Source organism: Nicotiana sylvestris, chromosome 8, assembly GCF_000393655.2.
Source record: "Nicotiana sylvestris chromosome 8, ASM39365v2, whole genome shotgun sequence".
NCBI lineage: Eukaryota > Viridiplantae > Streptophyta > Magnoliopsida > Solanales > Solanaceae > Nicotiana > Nicotiana sylvestris.
This window is the reverse complement of record NC_091064.1, coordinates 21,690,651-21,707,370: the sequence shown is the minus strand read 5'-3', so window position 1 is coordinate 21,707,370 and position 16,720 is coordinate 21,690,651. Positions and strand designations below refer to the sequence as shown.

The following is a 16,720-nucleotide window of genomic DNA, read 5'->3' as shown; positions in this document are numbered from 1 at the left end:
TCTTCTCTGCGGGCACTAAATGAGCCCTTCGAGACCCCTTACCTCTCGAGCAGCCTCCCTAATGCAATTCGCAGTTGCAGTCCACATACCACTCATATCTCCACTACTCCTCCATGCTCTCATAGCCAGCAACTTATCCCCAACTCATATGCTCTATCTTTAGTCAAAGCTCCCTAGCTGATCCTAGGTAGACCAAACACAATCCTCTTTCTTCGCTTCCTCATGATCTCCAAGTCCTTGACCAACAGCTTATGCTGAGTCGTGAGGTTCTCACTCGGGATGACTTTGCAGTCTACGCACTAACCTTTATCAGACTTCCTGAAGAGTAGATAATCAATCTGGGTCATGGCCATCGAACTCTGCAAGGTGACCAAGTGATCTTCCTTCTTCGGGACTTGAGTTAGCTATCACCAAATCAAAAGCCCTAGCAAAATCCAGTAGTGAAGTTCCACCTCCGTTTCTAACTCTGAAACCAAAGCCGCCATGCACGTCATCGTAGACCCAAATGTCTCCCCACCCAATGTGGCCATTGAAATCTCCTTCTATAAAAAGCTTCTCAATGTGCGAAATACCATGCACAACCTCATCCAAATCCTCCCAGAAATGCCTTTTGACCTCCTTGTCCAAACCTACTTGAGGTGCGTACACACTAATCACGTTTAAAGTAAAAACCTCAACAACTAGCTTAATGCTCATCAGCCTGTCGTTCACCCTCCTAACCTCCACCACTAGTTTTCGAAGATCCGTATAAACCAAAATACCTACCACATTCTTGCCCCCCACGCGTCCAGAGTACCAGAGCTTAAACCCGTCTATATCCTATGCCTTATCTCCCACCCATCTAGTCTCCTGGAGACAAGCTATATCGGTCTTCCTCTTATGGAGAATCCTTGCTAACTTTATTGACTTCTCCGTCAAAGTCCCTATGTACCAACACCAAACTCTCAACCTGGAGCATCCTTACCACCCCTACCCCTTGTCCCTACCCTCACCCCTTTGGACCCCCGTCTCCCTTGAGGACATGACCTTACCCTGCCATCATTCAGTACAACCACTATAATCTAATACTCCCTCCGTTTCAATTTATGTGAGTCTGTTTGACTGGGCACGTAGTTTAAGAAAAAATGAAGACTTTTGAAATTTGTGGTCCTAAACAAATTAAAAAGAGGCCTAGGGAATTTGTGTGGTTATAAAAGCTTCTCATTAGGGTTAAAATTATAAGTTTAAGCTAAATTGTTTTCAAATTTAAAAATGATTCATTCTTTTTGGAACGGACCAAAAAGGAAATAGGTTCACGTAATCTGGAATGGAGGGAGTACACACTAAGCAGGAACTACGATAAAAGCAGCAGCAAACTAATAAACAAGGCAAACAGTCCGAAATTAAAAGGCACAGAAGTAGGGATAGAACTAATGAACTAGGAATGATAGTAGCAGCAACATATGTGAGACTAAATACCCTAAAGGATGCTAAAAAAGTCCGCAAGCAAATACAAGTGAGGTAAAAAAATTAACCACAATTAGAGTACAACGACTAATAAAGAACACGCTAGGAACAAAGCAACAGATGAATAGGATATCGAAAATGAAAAGTAACAAAACAAGAACACACTAAGAACAAAGCAACATGTTTTAACATAATATATGAAAAACTGAATGTAACAAAACAAGAACACGCTAGTAACAAAACAACAGGTTTTAACGGAGTATATCGAAAGCGGATTGTACAACAAATCTAATATTGTCCAAACGGTAAGAATTATCTTGTTATATTTCATTTGTACTAAGGAGTACTAAAAAGGAAAAGAAAAGAAAATACTGCTTACCATTGTTGGCTTTCCTTTTTTCACGGTTGTTAATCGCATATAACTTACCATGAAAACAAAATTAATATCTAAATTTAAATCATATCTTGTCCTTTTCGTTTTATGTGAGGTGTCCTGTTGAATTTGGAACTTAGAAATAAAAGGAAAAGATTTGAATATAAATTAATTATATGTACAGTACTAAAATCGCCTTTACCAATAATTTTTTGAGAGATAGTACGCGCACATATCTTTTTATCTTTCAACTCTAATAAAAAATTTGCTTTTATACTAATAGCCTGTTTGGCCAAGCTTATTTTTGGCCAAAAATATTTTTTTTTTTTTGCCAAAAGCAATTTTGGGCAAAAATTAAGGTGTTTAGCCAAGCTTCTAGAAGAAAAAAAAGTGCTTTTGAGGAGAAGCAGAAGCAGTTTTGGAGAAGCAGAAAAAAATATCTTCTCTCCAAAAGCACTTTTTAGAAAAATACACTTAGAAGCAGTTTTTTAAAGCTTGACCAAACACTAATTGCTGCTCAGAAGTGCTTTTCAAACTAATTAGTCAAACACAAACTGCTTCTCACCAAAAGTACTTTTGAGAAAAACACTTTTGGAAAAAAGCAATTCTCAAAATAAGCTGATTTTTGCAGCTTGGCCAAACGGGCTATAAGTCGGCTCCAACAAGTCATGCCAAAAATCTACTTATTTAGAAGCGGGAGTTGAGGTGTTTTTCGTCGTCCTCACAGGTATGTTGGGAATTCTGCTGGAGAATATCAACAGCTGCATTGGAGTTGGCAAAATTTTTATGATGCCCTTGTTGGTAGTTTTACGATTTCACTTTTCTCTCACTTAGTGTAAACAACAGTAAAACCAAGGGCAAAGTTAGACTTGAAAAGGTCGCAGTACCATGGGACCCACAACATTTATGCCAGCAGAGACCTGTCATCATTTTTGATAATAATACGAAAACGTAACAAAATCCTAGGCTTTCAGTCCTTTCTCTCATCTCCGCGTGAAGCTCTCTTTCTCCGGTGGAATCTACAGGTAAGTTCATTCTTTCCCTCTCACTACAACTATCTTAATAGGTATGTGGTCGATTAGGAATGCTTGGGCTGCAAATTTTAGTATTTTAATCTTTCTTTGGGTATCTTTTTGGTTTGTTGATTTCTTTTAGAAAATGTTTGTGTTTGTTCGACATTTCATTTTTTAGCACCGGGAACAACTACAGTTCCCAGGTTTCTCGTCGAGTTAAAGCGTTTATTTGGATTTCTTCTTCTTATAGGAATTGTGTGGTCACATAAAGTTCAGTTATTGCCTATGGGCCATTAGAATGAGTGTTACCACTCGCTTTGCACTTAATTGGTGGAGTGTGAAGCCCAAAATTTATTTAATAGCACCTCATTCAATAAAACTTAACAAAGAGAATGTAAATTTTTAATATCCACTTGGATTAGGAAGTGTCATAAAGGCAAAATCAGTGACATATTTGACGTTTCTATCCATTAATTTTTAGTTGTTATTTTGTTTGAAGATTGGTCAAGGAGCTATTTTAGCTGATCATTTGGGGAGCGAGCGGTCTTAACGATTTACATCCAGTCAGATCGAAATCGCTTTCAAGACAATGGCTTGCCACGACATAGTTTTATTCGATAAGTTATTTTTATTTTCTTATTATACTTGGTCAATATTATCAATTAATTTTCTAACAATGACTGGTTTACTCTTGTCTTTTGTTGTGTTGTGTGCATCCGTAGAGTTGTCCTTAGTTTTTATTTTTTCCTTCTTTCAAAAAAAATGTTTTGAAGGCATTATTCCTATGGAATCTCTCTCACCTTCAATTCTTATGAATGAAATATTAGGAAATCCTCACAAAATGTATAGAGTCCAATGACGACCCCCTCCCCTCATAGAAAAATGGAAAAAATTAAGGAAAAAAGAAGAGTAATGAAACAAGAAGAAATAACAGAAATTAAGTTGTGGTCTGAACTAATTGCACGTGATTATAAAAATATCTTTTAAGATAATATTCCACTCAAAACGTATACAAATATGGTTGTATTTTGTGGTTTACTTGGTTTACTATGGACTTAACCTTGATACTTCAGCCTTAACATGCTATTTGATACTGCTACATAGGCGAACTCAATTTGCAACTTCCATTCTGAATCTTAATTTTTAAACATTTAAGTTGAGATGTTGTAGTCAGATCATTGTGATCAGACTTCTTTTCTGACATTGATCTGTAGGCCTAGGTAAGAATGTAAATAGTTATCAATACAAAAGTTTTCACAAGCATATTTACTGAAATCATTGATCATTTGGAGGTGCAGTCATCTATATTATAACCAGCCTGCAAGAACATAATAATACGACGAACCAGTCTTCAATTTTCTTACACATGCTGTTGGTTAATTGCAAGGAAGTTAGATTTGATACGCTATTATGTTGGTAAGATTTGGCTGAGGGTTTCACAGATAATTAATTTTGTCCATTAACTATGGTCCTGGAGTTTCCACTTTTTATCTATAAATAGAACGCTGGCTATAACATAGATGGCTGCACTTCAAAATGATCAATAATTTCAGCAACTACGCGTATCTACATTCTTACTCAATCCTACAACGAAGAGCTTTCTGGTTTAGAATTTGATTAGAGAAAGGTATATCTAATAATTATAATTCCCTCATTTTCCATGGGATTACCTGGATGAATGTGATAATTGATTAGTGAACTATCAATTTGTTATCAAAGAAGGGAATGTTGGAGTGATTTCATTCCCAAGCATTCAATGTCTGAAGGCAGGGGAGTTCTATTTGTGTCACGACCCTAACCCCGAACCCGGTCGTGATGGCGCCTCTCGTGAAGACAAGGCCAGCCAAACCAAAGCAGAACACCTCGTTTAAACAGCTAAATACCATAAATAGTTCTAAAACATGATATAATAACCATAATTTGCAGAAGTAACGATAACAACAGTAGAAACCATCCCGACACAGCCGAAATCGGGGTGTCACAAGTCATGAGCAACTAATAAAACTGGATACCGGTCTACTAGATACGAAATCCGATACAGAAGTTCAAGGACATGAAAATAGTAAGATAAGGGAGGCACGGGGCTGCGGACGCCAACAACTACCTCGTAGTCTCCGAAAATACTGCCTGGACTGTGAGGATCAACACTCAGGAGCGGACTTTGCGATGCCTGAATCTGCACACACGGTACAGGGAGTAATGTGAGTACTCTGACTCAGTGAGTAATAATCATAAATAATGGCTGAAAGCAAGAAAACACGTAAAGGCACAAAATAATTCTATATCAAGCAGTAAAAATCACTTAAAACAGTAAATCAGTGAAGACGACAAGTGAAATCTCTTTAAATCAGGTAAAATGATAATTTAGCAGGTAAGTAACAAGCAAAAATTCACCCCTCGAGCACAATGTTAATCTCTCAGAACAGTATCAGCTCCTCAGGCTCACTCTCATCACTTGGTGCTCGTTCTCAGCTCTTGACCCATATATCTCTCATAAAAACAGAAATCAGAATAACCGCTGCCGCGTGTAGCCCGATCCATAAAGATAATCGACTACGCTCACTGGGGGTGTGCAGACTCCAGAGGGGCTCCTACAACCCAAGCGCTATATTGCTGCGGCGTGCAGCCCGATCCATAACATATATAATATCCTCACCATTGGGTTCTCAACCCCTCTTAGTCATTATCCTCACAACCTCTCGGGCACAATAATAGAAGATAGGGATCTCAGCCTACAAATTCCTCTCATTTAGGAATAATATGACAAAACCGGCTCTATTCATTTAAAACAGAGAGAAACATGACTGACGATACGATTTTTAACAAGTATAGTGAGGAAAATCAGTCAAAATCCCCGAAGGGTTCAAATAGTTGGCACGAAGCCCAAATATGGCAATTAGCCCCAAATCATGATGATAACAAATAAGTTTCAGCCAAATACGCGGTAAAATCACCAGTCAGGACGGACCAAGTCTCAATCCCCAGTAGTAAAAGACCCCACGCTCATCATCGATCGTGTGTCTCACCTCAATATAGCACTACGATGTGCAATTCAGGGTTTCAAACCCTCAGAGCATCATTTACAATCATCACTCACCTCGAACCGGCTAAATCTCTATCTCGTGATGCCTTTGCCCCTCGAATCGGCCTCCACGCACGTCGAATCTATCCAAAATCAGAACAAATACATCACAATAGGCTAAAGGAAAAAAGCCCAAGCGAAAACAATCGAATTACAACAAAATTCTAGAATTTGGTCAAACCCGACCCCTGGGCCCACATCTTGGAATTTTACAAAATTCACAAAACTCGAATCCTTATGCTCTCACGAGTCTAACCATATGAAAATTATCCAATTTCGATACTATTTGGTCCTTTAAATCATCATTTTACATTTTTGAAAGATTTCAAAATTTTCTTCCCAAATTCCATCCCAAATCACAAATTAAATGAAGAATTCAATGATATATTCATGTACTCTAGCCAAATCTGAGTTAGAATCACTTATCCCCGATGAATTTCTTGAAAAATCTACGAAAAATCGCCAAAATCCGAGCTGTGTAGGTCAAAATATCAAATAAAACCCAAACCTTCATATTTATAGAGTACCCCACAGATCTCCACCTCCGCGGGCCGTACAAAATCGACCGCGGTCCGCACAAAACCAGTGCGGTCCGCACAAAAACGACCGCGGCCGCACAGACTTTTCTCTATAATGACAGACTTTAGTATTTTGGTCATAACTTTCCCTATAGATGTCCAAATTGCGATATCTTTCCTTTTCTGGAAACTAGACACGAAGGGTTACAACTTTTTGTTTTAATCATCTCAAAATTCCTTATAGTTCAAAAGATATGAGCTTCCAAAGTAGTACCAGCGGGATGTTCTTCACCGCGACCGCACACCATTTTGTGCGGTCCGCACAACACCTACCGCGGACGTACACCATTTTGTGCGGTCCGTACAGCACATACCATGGCCGCACTTCTTTTTATGCGGACCGCGTGGGTGAGTTATGAGGCCTGCAACCCTTCTGGACCCGCTACAGCTATGATTTTTGGCCTAAAACATCCCGGAACCAACTCGGAACTCCCGGAACTTTAAACCAATTGTACCAACACATCCCATGACATCGTTCAAACTTGTTCAAAACTTCGGAACGCTCACAACAACATTAATCACCAATTTAACATAGGATTCAAGCCTAAGAACCCCAAGAACTCTTAAATTATGCTTTCGATCAAAAAGTCTATCAAATCTCGTCCGAATGACCTAAAATTTTGCACACACATCCCAAATGACACAACGAAGCTACTGTCACTCTCGGAATTCCATTCCGACCCCTATATCAAAATCTCGCCTATCAACCGGAACCCCCAAATATCAACTTCGCCAATTTAAGCCTAAATCTTCTCTACAACTCCAAAACTCATTCCGATCGCGCTCCTACGTCACAAATCACCTCCCGAAGCTAACCAAACCATCAGAACTCACTTCTGAGCCTTCTAACACATAAGTCAATATTCGGTTGACTTTTCCAACTTAAGCCTTCTTAAAAGAGACTAAGTGTCTCATTTCTTACCAAATCCTCTCCGAACTCGAACTAATAAACCTAATCACATAAAACACGGATAACGAAGCGTAAAGAAGCTAAAATAGGGGAAGACGGAGCGGTAACCATGAGACGACTGGCCGAGTCGTCACATCCTCCCCAACTTAAGAAAACGTTCGTCATCGAATGAGTCAAGAAGCATACCTGAAGCCTCAAACAGGTGAGGATATCTGCTCCGCATCTCCCGCTCGGCCTTTCAGGTAGCCTCCTCCATGGGCCGACCTCTCCACTGCACTTTCACTGAAGCTATACTCTTTGACCTCAACTTCCGAACCTGACGACCCAAAATAGCTACTGGCTCCACATCATAGGTCAAATCATCATCCAACTGAACCGTGCTGAAGTCCAAAACATGAGACGGATCCCCAATATACTTCCGGAGCATAGAAACATGAAATACTGGATGTACACTCGACAAGCTGGGAGGCAAAACAAGCTCATAAGCCACCTCCACAATCCTCCGAAGCACCTCAAAAGGCCCAATGAACCGCAGACTCAACTTCCCTTTCTTCCCAAACCTCATAACACCCTTCATGGGTAAAACCTTCAGCAAGACCTTCTCACCGACCATGTAGGACACATCTCGAACCTTCCGGTCCGCATAACTCTTCTGACGCGAGTGCACTGTGCGAAGCCTCTCCTGAATCACCTTCACTTTCTCTAAGGCATCTTGAACCAAATTTGCCCCCAATAGTCTAGCCTCGCCGGGCTTGAACCAAACAACTGGAGATCTACACCGCCTCCCGTACAAAGCCTCATACGGAGCCATCTGAATACTCGACTGGTAGTTGTTGTTGTAAGCAAACTCTACAAGCAGTAGAAACTTATTCCATGAACCTCCAAAGTTAATAACACAAGCACGCAACATGTACTCCAATATCTGAATCGTACGCTCGGACTGTCCGTCCGTCTAAGGATGAAAAGCTGTGCTCAACTCCACCTGAGTACCCAACTCTCGCCGAACAGATTTCCAAAACTGGGAAGTAAACTGAATACCTCTATCTGAGATGATGTAAATCGGAACACCATGCAACCGAACAATCTCCCGGATATTAATCCCTGCCAACCGCTCTGAAGAATAGGTAGTACACATAGGGATGAAGTGCGCAGACTTGGTCAGCCGATCCACAATCACCCAAATAACATCAAACTTCTTCAAAGTCCGAGGAAGTCCACTCCCACTTCCACTCGGGAATAACCATCTACTGAAGCAAACCACCCGGTCTCTGATGCTCATATTTTACCTGCTAATAGTTGAGACACCGAGCTATAAATCCCACAATATCTTTCTTCATTCTTCTCCACCAATAGTGCTGACTCAAATCCTAGTACATCTTCGCGGTACCCGGATGGATAGAAAACCGCGAGCTTTGGGCCTCATCCAAAATCAACTCTCTAAGCCCATCCACATTGGGCACAAAAATCCGGTCCTGCATCCTCAACACCCCATCATCACCGATGGTCACATCTCTGGCATCATCATGCTGAACTCTGTCCTTAAGGACAAGAAAATACTGATCATCATACTGACGCTCTCTGATGCGATCATATAAGGAAGACCGAGAAACCACACACGCCAACACCTGACTGGACTCCAAAACATCCAACCTTACGAACCTATTGGCCAAGGCCTGAACATCAACTGCGAGGGGTGTCTCCCCAACTGGAATATATGCCAAACTTCCCATACTCACTGCCTTTCGGCTAAAAGCATAGGCCTCCACATTGGTCTTTCTCGGATGGTACAATATAGTGATATCATAATCCTTAATCAATTCCAACCATCTCCGCTGCCTCAAATTAAGATCCTTTTTCTTGAACAAATGCTGAAGACTGCGATGATCGGTGAATACCTCACAAGATACGCCATACAAGTAATGCCTCCAAATCTTCAATGCATGAACTATGACAGCCAACTCCAAATCATGAACATGGTAGTTATTCTCACGGGGCTTCAACTGACGAGAAGCATAAGCAATAACTCTACCCTCCTGCATCAATACACAACCAATCCCAACTCTCGAAGCATCACAATACACAATATATGAACCTGAAGCTGATGGTAAAACCAATACTGGAGCTGTGGTCAAAGCTATCTTGAGATTCTGAAAGCTCTCCTCACACTCGTCCGACCATACAAATGAAACACCCTTCTGAGTCAACTTGGTCAAGGGCGATGCAATAGATGAGAATCCCTGAACAAACCGGCGATAATAGCCTACTAACCCAAGAAAGCTACGAATCTCTGTGGCTAAGGACGATCTAGGCCAACTCTGAAGCGCCTCTATCTTCTTTGGATCCACCTTAATACCCTCGCTTGATACCACATGCCCCAAGAAAGCCACGGAATCGAGCCAAAACTCACACTTGGAGAATTTTGCATAAAGCTTCTCCTCCCTCAATCTCTGCAATACAACTCTCAAATGCTTCGCGTGCTCCTCCTGACTACGCGAGTACACCATAATGTCATCAATGAATATTATAACGAACGAATCAAGATAAGGCCGAAACACGTTGTTCATCAAATGCATGAACGTTGTTGGGGCATTGGTCAGCCCAAAAGACATAACAAGGAACTCATAATGACCATATCTGGTCCTGAAAGCAGTCTTAAGAATATCTAAATCCTTGATCTTCAACCGGTGATAACCTGAACGGAGATCAATTTTGGAGAACATCCTCGCTCCCTGAAGCTGGTCAAATAAATCATCAATTTGAGGCAAAGGATACTTGTTCTTAATTGTTACCTTGTTCAATTGCCTATAATCGATGCACATTCTCATTGTGCCATCCTTCTTCTTCACAAACAGAATGGGCGCACCCCAAGGTGACACACTAGGCTGAATGAACCCTTTATCTAGGAGTTCCTGAAGCTGTTCTTTCAATTCTTTCAACTCTGCTGGTGCCATACGATACGTCGAAATAGAAATAGGCTGAGTGCCCAGCACCAGGTCAATACCAAAATCAATATCCCTGTCCGGTGGCATGCCCCACAGGTCTGCAGGAAACACATCGGGAAAATCCCTCACAACTGGAATAGAATAAATGCTAGGAGTCTCAGCTCCCACATCCCTCACAAACGCTAAATATGAAAGGCAACCCTTCCCAACCATACACTGGGCCTTCAAAAAAGATATCACCCTACTAGGAACATAATCAGTCACACCACGCCACTCGATCCGTGGTACACCCGGCATAGCCAAAGTGACTATCTTAGCATGACAGTCTAGAATAACACAACATGGAGATAGCCAATCCATGCCCAAAATGACATCAAAATCCACTATGCTTAATAGCAATAGATCCACTCGGGTCTCCAGACCCCCAATATTCACCATATATGACCGGTACACACGGTCTACAATAACAGTATCACCCATCGAGGTAGATACACGAACAGGTAAAGCAAGAAACTCACGGGGCGTACTCAAATAATGAGCAAAATATGATGACACATAAGAAAAGGTGGAACCATGATCAAATAATACAGAGGCATCTCTGTGGCAGACTGAAACAATACCTGTAATGACAACATCTAAAGCAATGACATCTGGCCTGCCGGGAAGTGCATAGAAACGAGCCCGACCACCACTTAATCGACCTCCTCCTCTGGAGAGACCCCTGGCTGCCTGACCCTCACCTCTAGCTGGCTGGGCGGGTGATGAAGTAACTGGAGCAAAAGTCGAGGGCTGACCCCTCTGCTGAGATGAACTAGCAATATGACGAGGACACTGCCTCCACATATGTCCAAACTCTCCACACTCAAAACAACTCCTAGGTGTTGTAGAAGGGCACTGAAGGGAACCCCTCGCACCGGAGTGACCAGCTGATGCACTCGGCATAGAAGAACCCTGAGCTAAAGGGGCACGAGATGAACTCTAGGCTGGAAGGGCACTAAGTAATGACTGGCCCTGCTGAGTACCGTGATAACCATGACCCGAAGATGCCCCACGATAACCTGGGCGGGCTGACTGAGCAGGCCTGAAAGAACGACCTCTACCATGCTGGAACTGACCCCTCGAAAGAGCACCACTGTAACTGCCAGAGGCAGATCCTCGAGGCCTCTTGGCCTTCCTCTCCTCTCGATCCTGACGGCGAACCATCTCAATCTCACAAGTGATATCAACCACCTCCTCGAACGTAGCACCCAACACCCCCTCTCGGGTCATAAGAATATAGAGATTATAGTTAAGGCCATCAACAAATCTCCTAATCCTCTCACGATCTGTCGAAACCATCCAAATGGCATGACGGGCCAACTCAGAAAACCTTGACTCATACTGTGGCACAGTCATATCCCCCTATCGTAACCACTCAAATAGTCTACGCAACTCCTCTCTACGGGACTACGGTACATGCTTATCCAAGAAGAGAGTGGAGAAATGCTGCCAAGTAAGGGGCGCTTCTCCAACCGGCCTACGTCTCTCATACGCCTCCTACCAAGTGAAGGCAGCCCCAGAAAACTGAAAGGTCGTAAATGCCACACCACTAGACTCAAGAATCCTTGCTGTACGGAGCATCCGTTGGCACTTATCCAAGAAACCCTTGGACATCCTCGCCCTCTGCTTCGCTAAATGTCGAAGGCTAGAGTCTACCAAACCTCTCAAGATAACGCTGCTCATCATCCGGCATAACTGGCACAACAAAATCCTGAGCTGGTGCAATCGGCTGGGATGGAGGTGCCCCCGGCGTCTGAAGTCCCTGCACTACCTGCTCAGGTGTGCGAGCAGCGGGGGTCTGATTCTCGGCCTGTGAAGTAGCTGCTGCTGTAGTGGCTGAAACTGCCTGAGCCAGGCCAGTGCAAACTGATAAGATCTGTGCCAAGGCCTCCTAAAGACCCGAAATCACGATGGGCACAGCTGGTGCCTGAACTGGTGCTGCTGGAGCATCCATAGCTGGAGCCTGATCTGGAGTTAGGGCAGCTTGTGGATCTACAGGTGTTGCCCTTGCTGCTCTGCCTCTGCCATGACCACGACCGCATCCACGGCCTTTGGTGGTCTCAGCTGGTGCCACTGGTGGTCGTCCACCTCGTCCGATAGCTCGTGTCCTCACCATCTGTGAGAGAATGGAATAACAGAAGTTTAGTACTTGGACCAAGAAGTTCGAACGACAAGAATTTCAAGAATATGAAGTTTTTCCTAAGGGTTCTGCAGCCTCTCGAGGATAAATACAGACGTCTCCGTACCGATCCGTGAGACTCTACTAAACCTGCTCAGACTCTTGAGACCTATGAAACTTAGGCTCTGATACCAACTTGTCACGACCCTAACCCCGAACCTGATCGTGATGGCGCCTCTCGTGAAGACAAGGCCAACCAGACCCAAGCAGAACACCTCGTTTAAACAACTAAATACCATAAATATTCTAAAACATGATATAATAATCATAATTTGCGGAAGTAACGATAACAATAGTAGAAACCATCCCGACACAACCCAAGTCGGGGTGTCACAAGTCATGAGCAACTAATTAATTCGGATACCGGTCTATTAGATACGAAATCCAATACAGAAGTTCAAGGACATAAAAATAGTAAGATAAGGGAGGCACGGGGCTGCAGACGCCAACAACTACCTCGTAGTCTCCAAAAATACTGCCTGGACTGGGAGGATCAGCACTCAGGAGCGGACTCTGCGATGCCTGAATCTGCATACACGGTGCATGGAGTAATGTGAGTACCCCGACTCAGTGAGTAATAATCATAAATAATGGCTGAAAGCAATAAAATACATAAAGGCACAAAGCAATTGTATATCAAGCAGTAAAAATCACTTAAAGTAGTAAATCAGTGAAGACGACAAGTGAAATCTCTTTAAATCAGGTAAAACGGTAATTTAGCAGGTAAGTAACAAGCAGAAATCCACCCCTCGAGCACAATGTTAATCACTTAGAAAAATATCAGCGCCTCGAGCTCACTCTCATCACTTGGTGCTCATTCTCAGCTCTCGACCCATATATCTCTCATAATAACAGAAATCAGAATAACCGCTACGGTGTGCAGCCCGTTCCGTACATCGCTGCGGCGTGCAGCCCGATCCATAAAGATAGTCGAGTGCGCTCACTGGGGGTGTGCATACTCCGGAGGGGCTCCCACAACCCAAGCGCTATATTGCTGCAGCGTGCAGCCCGATCCATATAAGTATTGCAGCGGCGTGCAGCCCGATCCATAACATATATAATATCCTCACCATTGGGTTCTCAACCCCTCTCAGTCATTAACCTCACAGTCTCTCGAGCACAATAATAGAAGATAGGGATCTCAGCCCACAAATTCCTCTCATTTAGGAATAGTATGACAAAACCGGCTCGAATCGTTTAAAATAGAGAGAAACATGAGCGAGGATACGATTTTTAACAAGTATAGTGAGGAAAATCAGTCAAAATCCCCGAAGGGTTCAAATAGTTAACACGAAGCCCAAATATGAAAATTAGCCCCAAATCATGATGATAACAAGTAAGTTTCAGTCAAATACGCGGTAAAATCACCAATCGGGACGGACCAAGTCTCAATCCCCAGTAGTAAAAGATCCAACGCTCATCATCGAGCGTATGTCTCACCTCAATATAGCACTACGATGTGTAATTCGTGGTTTCAAACCCTCAGAGCATCATTTACAATCATTGCTCACCTCGAACAGGCTAAATCTCTATCTCGTGACGCCTTTGCCTATCGAATCAGCCTCCACGCGCGTCGAATCTATCCAAAATCAGAACGAATACATCACAATAGGCTAAGGGAACAAAGCCCAAGCAAAAACAATCGAATTACCACAAAATTCTAGAATTTGGTCAAACCCGACCCCCGGGCTTACATCTAAGAATTTGACAAAATTCACAAAACTCGAATCCTTATGCTCTCACGAGTCTAACCATATGAAAATTACCCAATTCCGATACCATTTGGTCCTTCAAATCATCATTTTACATTTTTGAAAGATTTCCAAATTTTCTTCCCAAATCACGAATTAAATGATGAATTCAATGATAGATTCATGTACTCTAGCGAAATCTGAATTAGAATCACTTACCCCGATGAATTTCTTGAAAAACCTTTGAAAAATTGCCAAAATCCGAGCTCTGTAGGTCAAAATATCAAATAAAACCCAAAACCTCGTATTTATAGAGTACCCCACAGATCTCGACCTCCGCGGGCCGCACAAAATCGACCGTTGTCCGCACAAAAATGACCGCGGCCGCACAAGCTTTTCTCTGCAATGATAGTCTTTATTATTTTAGCCATAACTTTCGCTAGATATGTCCAAATTGCAATATCTTTACCTTTATGGAAACTAGACACGAAGGGATACAACTTTCGTTTTTGAATCATCTCAAAATTCCTTGTAAATCAAAAGATATGAGCTTCCGAAGTAGGACCAGTGGAATATTCTTCACCACGGCCGCACACCATTTTGTGCGGTCCGCACAGCACTTACCGGGCCGCACACCATTTTGTGCTGTCCGCACAGCACATACCGCAGCCGCACTTCTTTTTGTGCGAACCGCGCGGGTGAGTTCCGAGGCCTGCAACCCTTCTGGACCTGCTACAACTATGATTTTTGGCGTAAAACATCCCGGAACCTACCCGGAACTCCCGAAACTTCAAACCAATTGTACCAATACATCCCATGACATCGTTCAAACTTGTTCAAAACTTCAGAATGCTCACAACAACATCAATCACCAATTTAACATAGGATTCAAGCCTAAGAACTACAATAACTCTTAAATTATGCTTTCGATCAAAAAGTCTATCAAATCTCGTCCGAATGACCTAAAATTTTGCACACACATCCCAAATGACACAACGAAGCTACTGTCACTCTCGGAATTCTATTCCGACACCTATATCAAAATCTCTCCTTTCAATCGGAACCACCAAAATATCAACTTCGCCAATTTAAGCCTAAATCTTCTCTACAACTTGAAAACCCATTTTGATCGCGCTCCTAACTCACAAATCACCTCCCGAAGCTAACCGAACCATCGGAACTCACTTTCGAACCTTCTAACACATAAGTCAACATTCGGTTGACTTTTCCAACTTAAGCCTTCTTAAAAGAGACTAAGTGTCTCATTTCTTACCAAATCCTCTCCGAACTCGAACTAATCAACCTGATCACATAAAATACGGATAACGAAGCGTAAAGAAGGTAAAATAGGGGAAAACGGAGCGATAACTCATGGGACGACTGACCGGGTCGTCACAATTTGATATGAAGGCTACACAATAATTAAACAAAGCAGTCCAAATGCAAGTAAAGATGCTTCCAAGGGACAATTCCTATTAGGGGATAACTTACCTTCCTCTCATGCTAGGAAAGATAAACTTTTACACAATTCCAAGGAAGATGTGGTGAAATTGATATGAAGGATATATTTTTGCTGCATCAGTTATCCTTTGGCCATATATCAATATAAGTTCACCTTTAATTATGGTAGTATGTGTTACTTATAGCAACTGAAATAATAATATCAATTCTTCTTTTTATTTTGTTGGTACTCTTGATTTGGTAATATATAACGAATAAAGATGAATTGAATAATTCCTATTTCATGAATCATCACCAGAATTATAATATTGTAATAGCTCATAGAAATTGAGAAGGCGCAAATTGTTCTCTTATATGATCCTCATCAATATAGTATGTGGTTCTAAAAGGTTTATAATATGTGTAATAGCATCTTGTTTTTTAAAAGGATTCAGATATACTATAAAATAAACTTTCCTACTTAAGTATATTGTTGTACATTGTTCAACTGAAAAGGTTTAAGGTGGATTTTGGACCATTATTAGAAAATAAATATTTGAAAAGTTATTTGCAAGAGTCTTTTAATGAATGTTCTTTAGTTCATTAGCAACCAATTGTATTTATAGTGGAGTCGTAGGTTGTTTGTTGGTGATGAGTCAGTTATTTTCCCTTGGTACTTTTCATTTTTTGTTTATTCAGTGATAATATATGTGTATGTGTTATGTATCTGTGAAAGTCTCTAGGCATGCTGCACTTATAATTAAACAAACCATATTGATGAAGATCACCTAATTACAATGCATGCATGTTATGGTAGCGAAGAACAATACTACTCTGTTAAACTCTTAAAACACAAAAATGATTAGCTACAACATTAAGCATGACTAAGAAGCCAAATTGACCATGGTGAGTGCCTTTTGGCTTTATTTGTTTTCTGGCAAAGAAATGTACATTAGTTAGAGTGGTCTATAACATCTAGGATTTGTTTGTTTTTTGGTTGCAAATCCTGCTATTGATTGTCTTAAGA

General features: G+C 41.8%; 1 protein-coding gene across 1 annotated transcript; it reads right to left on the bottom strand.

Moving 5' to 3' along the window:
* Positions 1-333: 333 nt before the first annotated feature.
* LOC104238063 (uncharacterized) lies at positions 334-696 on the bottom strand. The gene has a single exon (XM_009792334.1). It carries the CDS (start codon positions 694-696, stop codon positions 334-336), a length of 363 nt encoding a protein of 120 aa, XP_009790636.1.
* Between the last annotated feature and the right edge of the window lie 16,024 nt (positions 697-16,720).

What these genes read in the sequence shown, in the direction of transcription:
- LOC104238063 (XM_009792334.1), bottom strand. Translation starts at nt 696, where the DNA reads ATGAGCATTAAGCTAGTTGTTGAGGTTTTTACTTTAAACGTGATTAGT.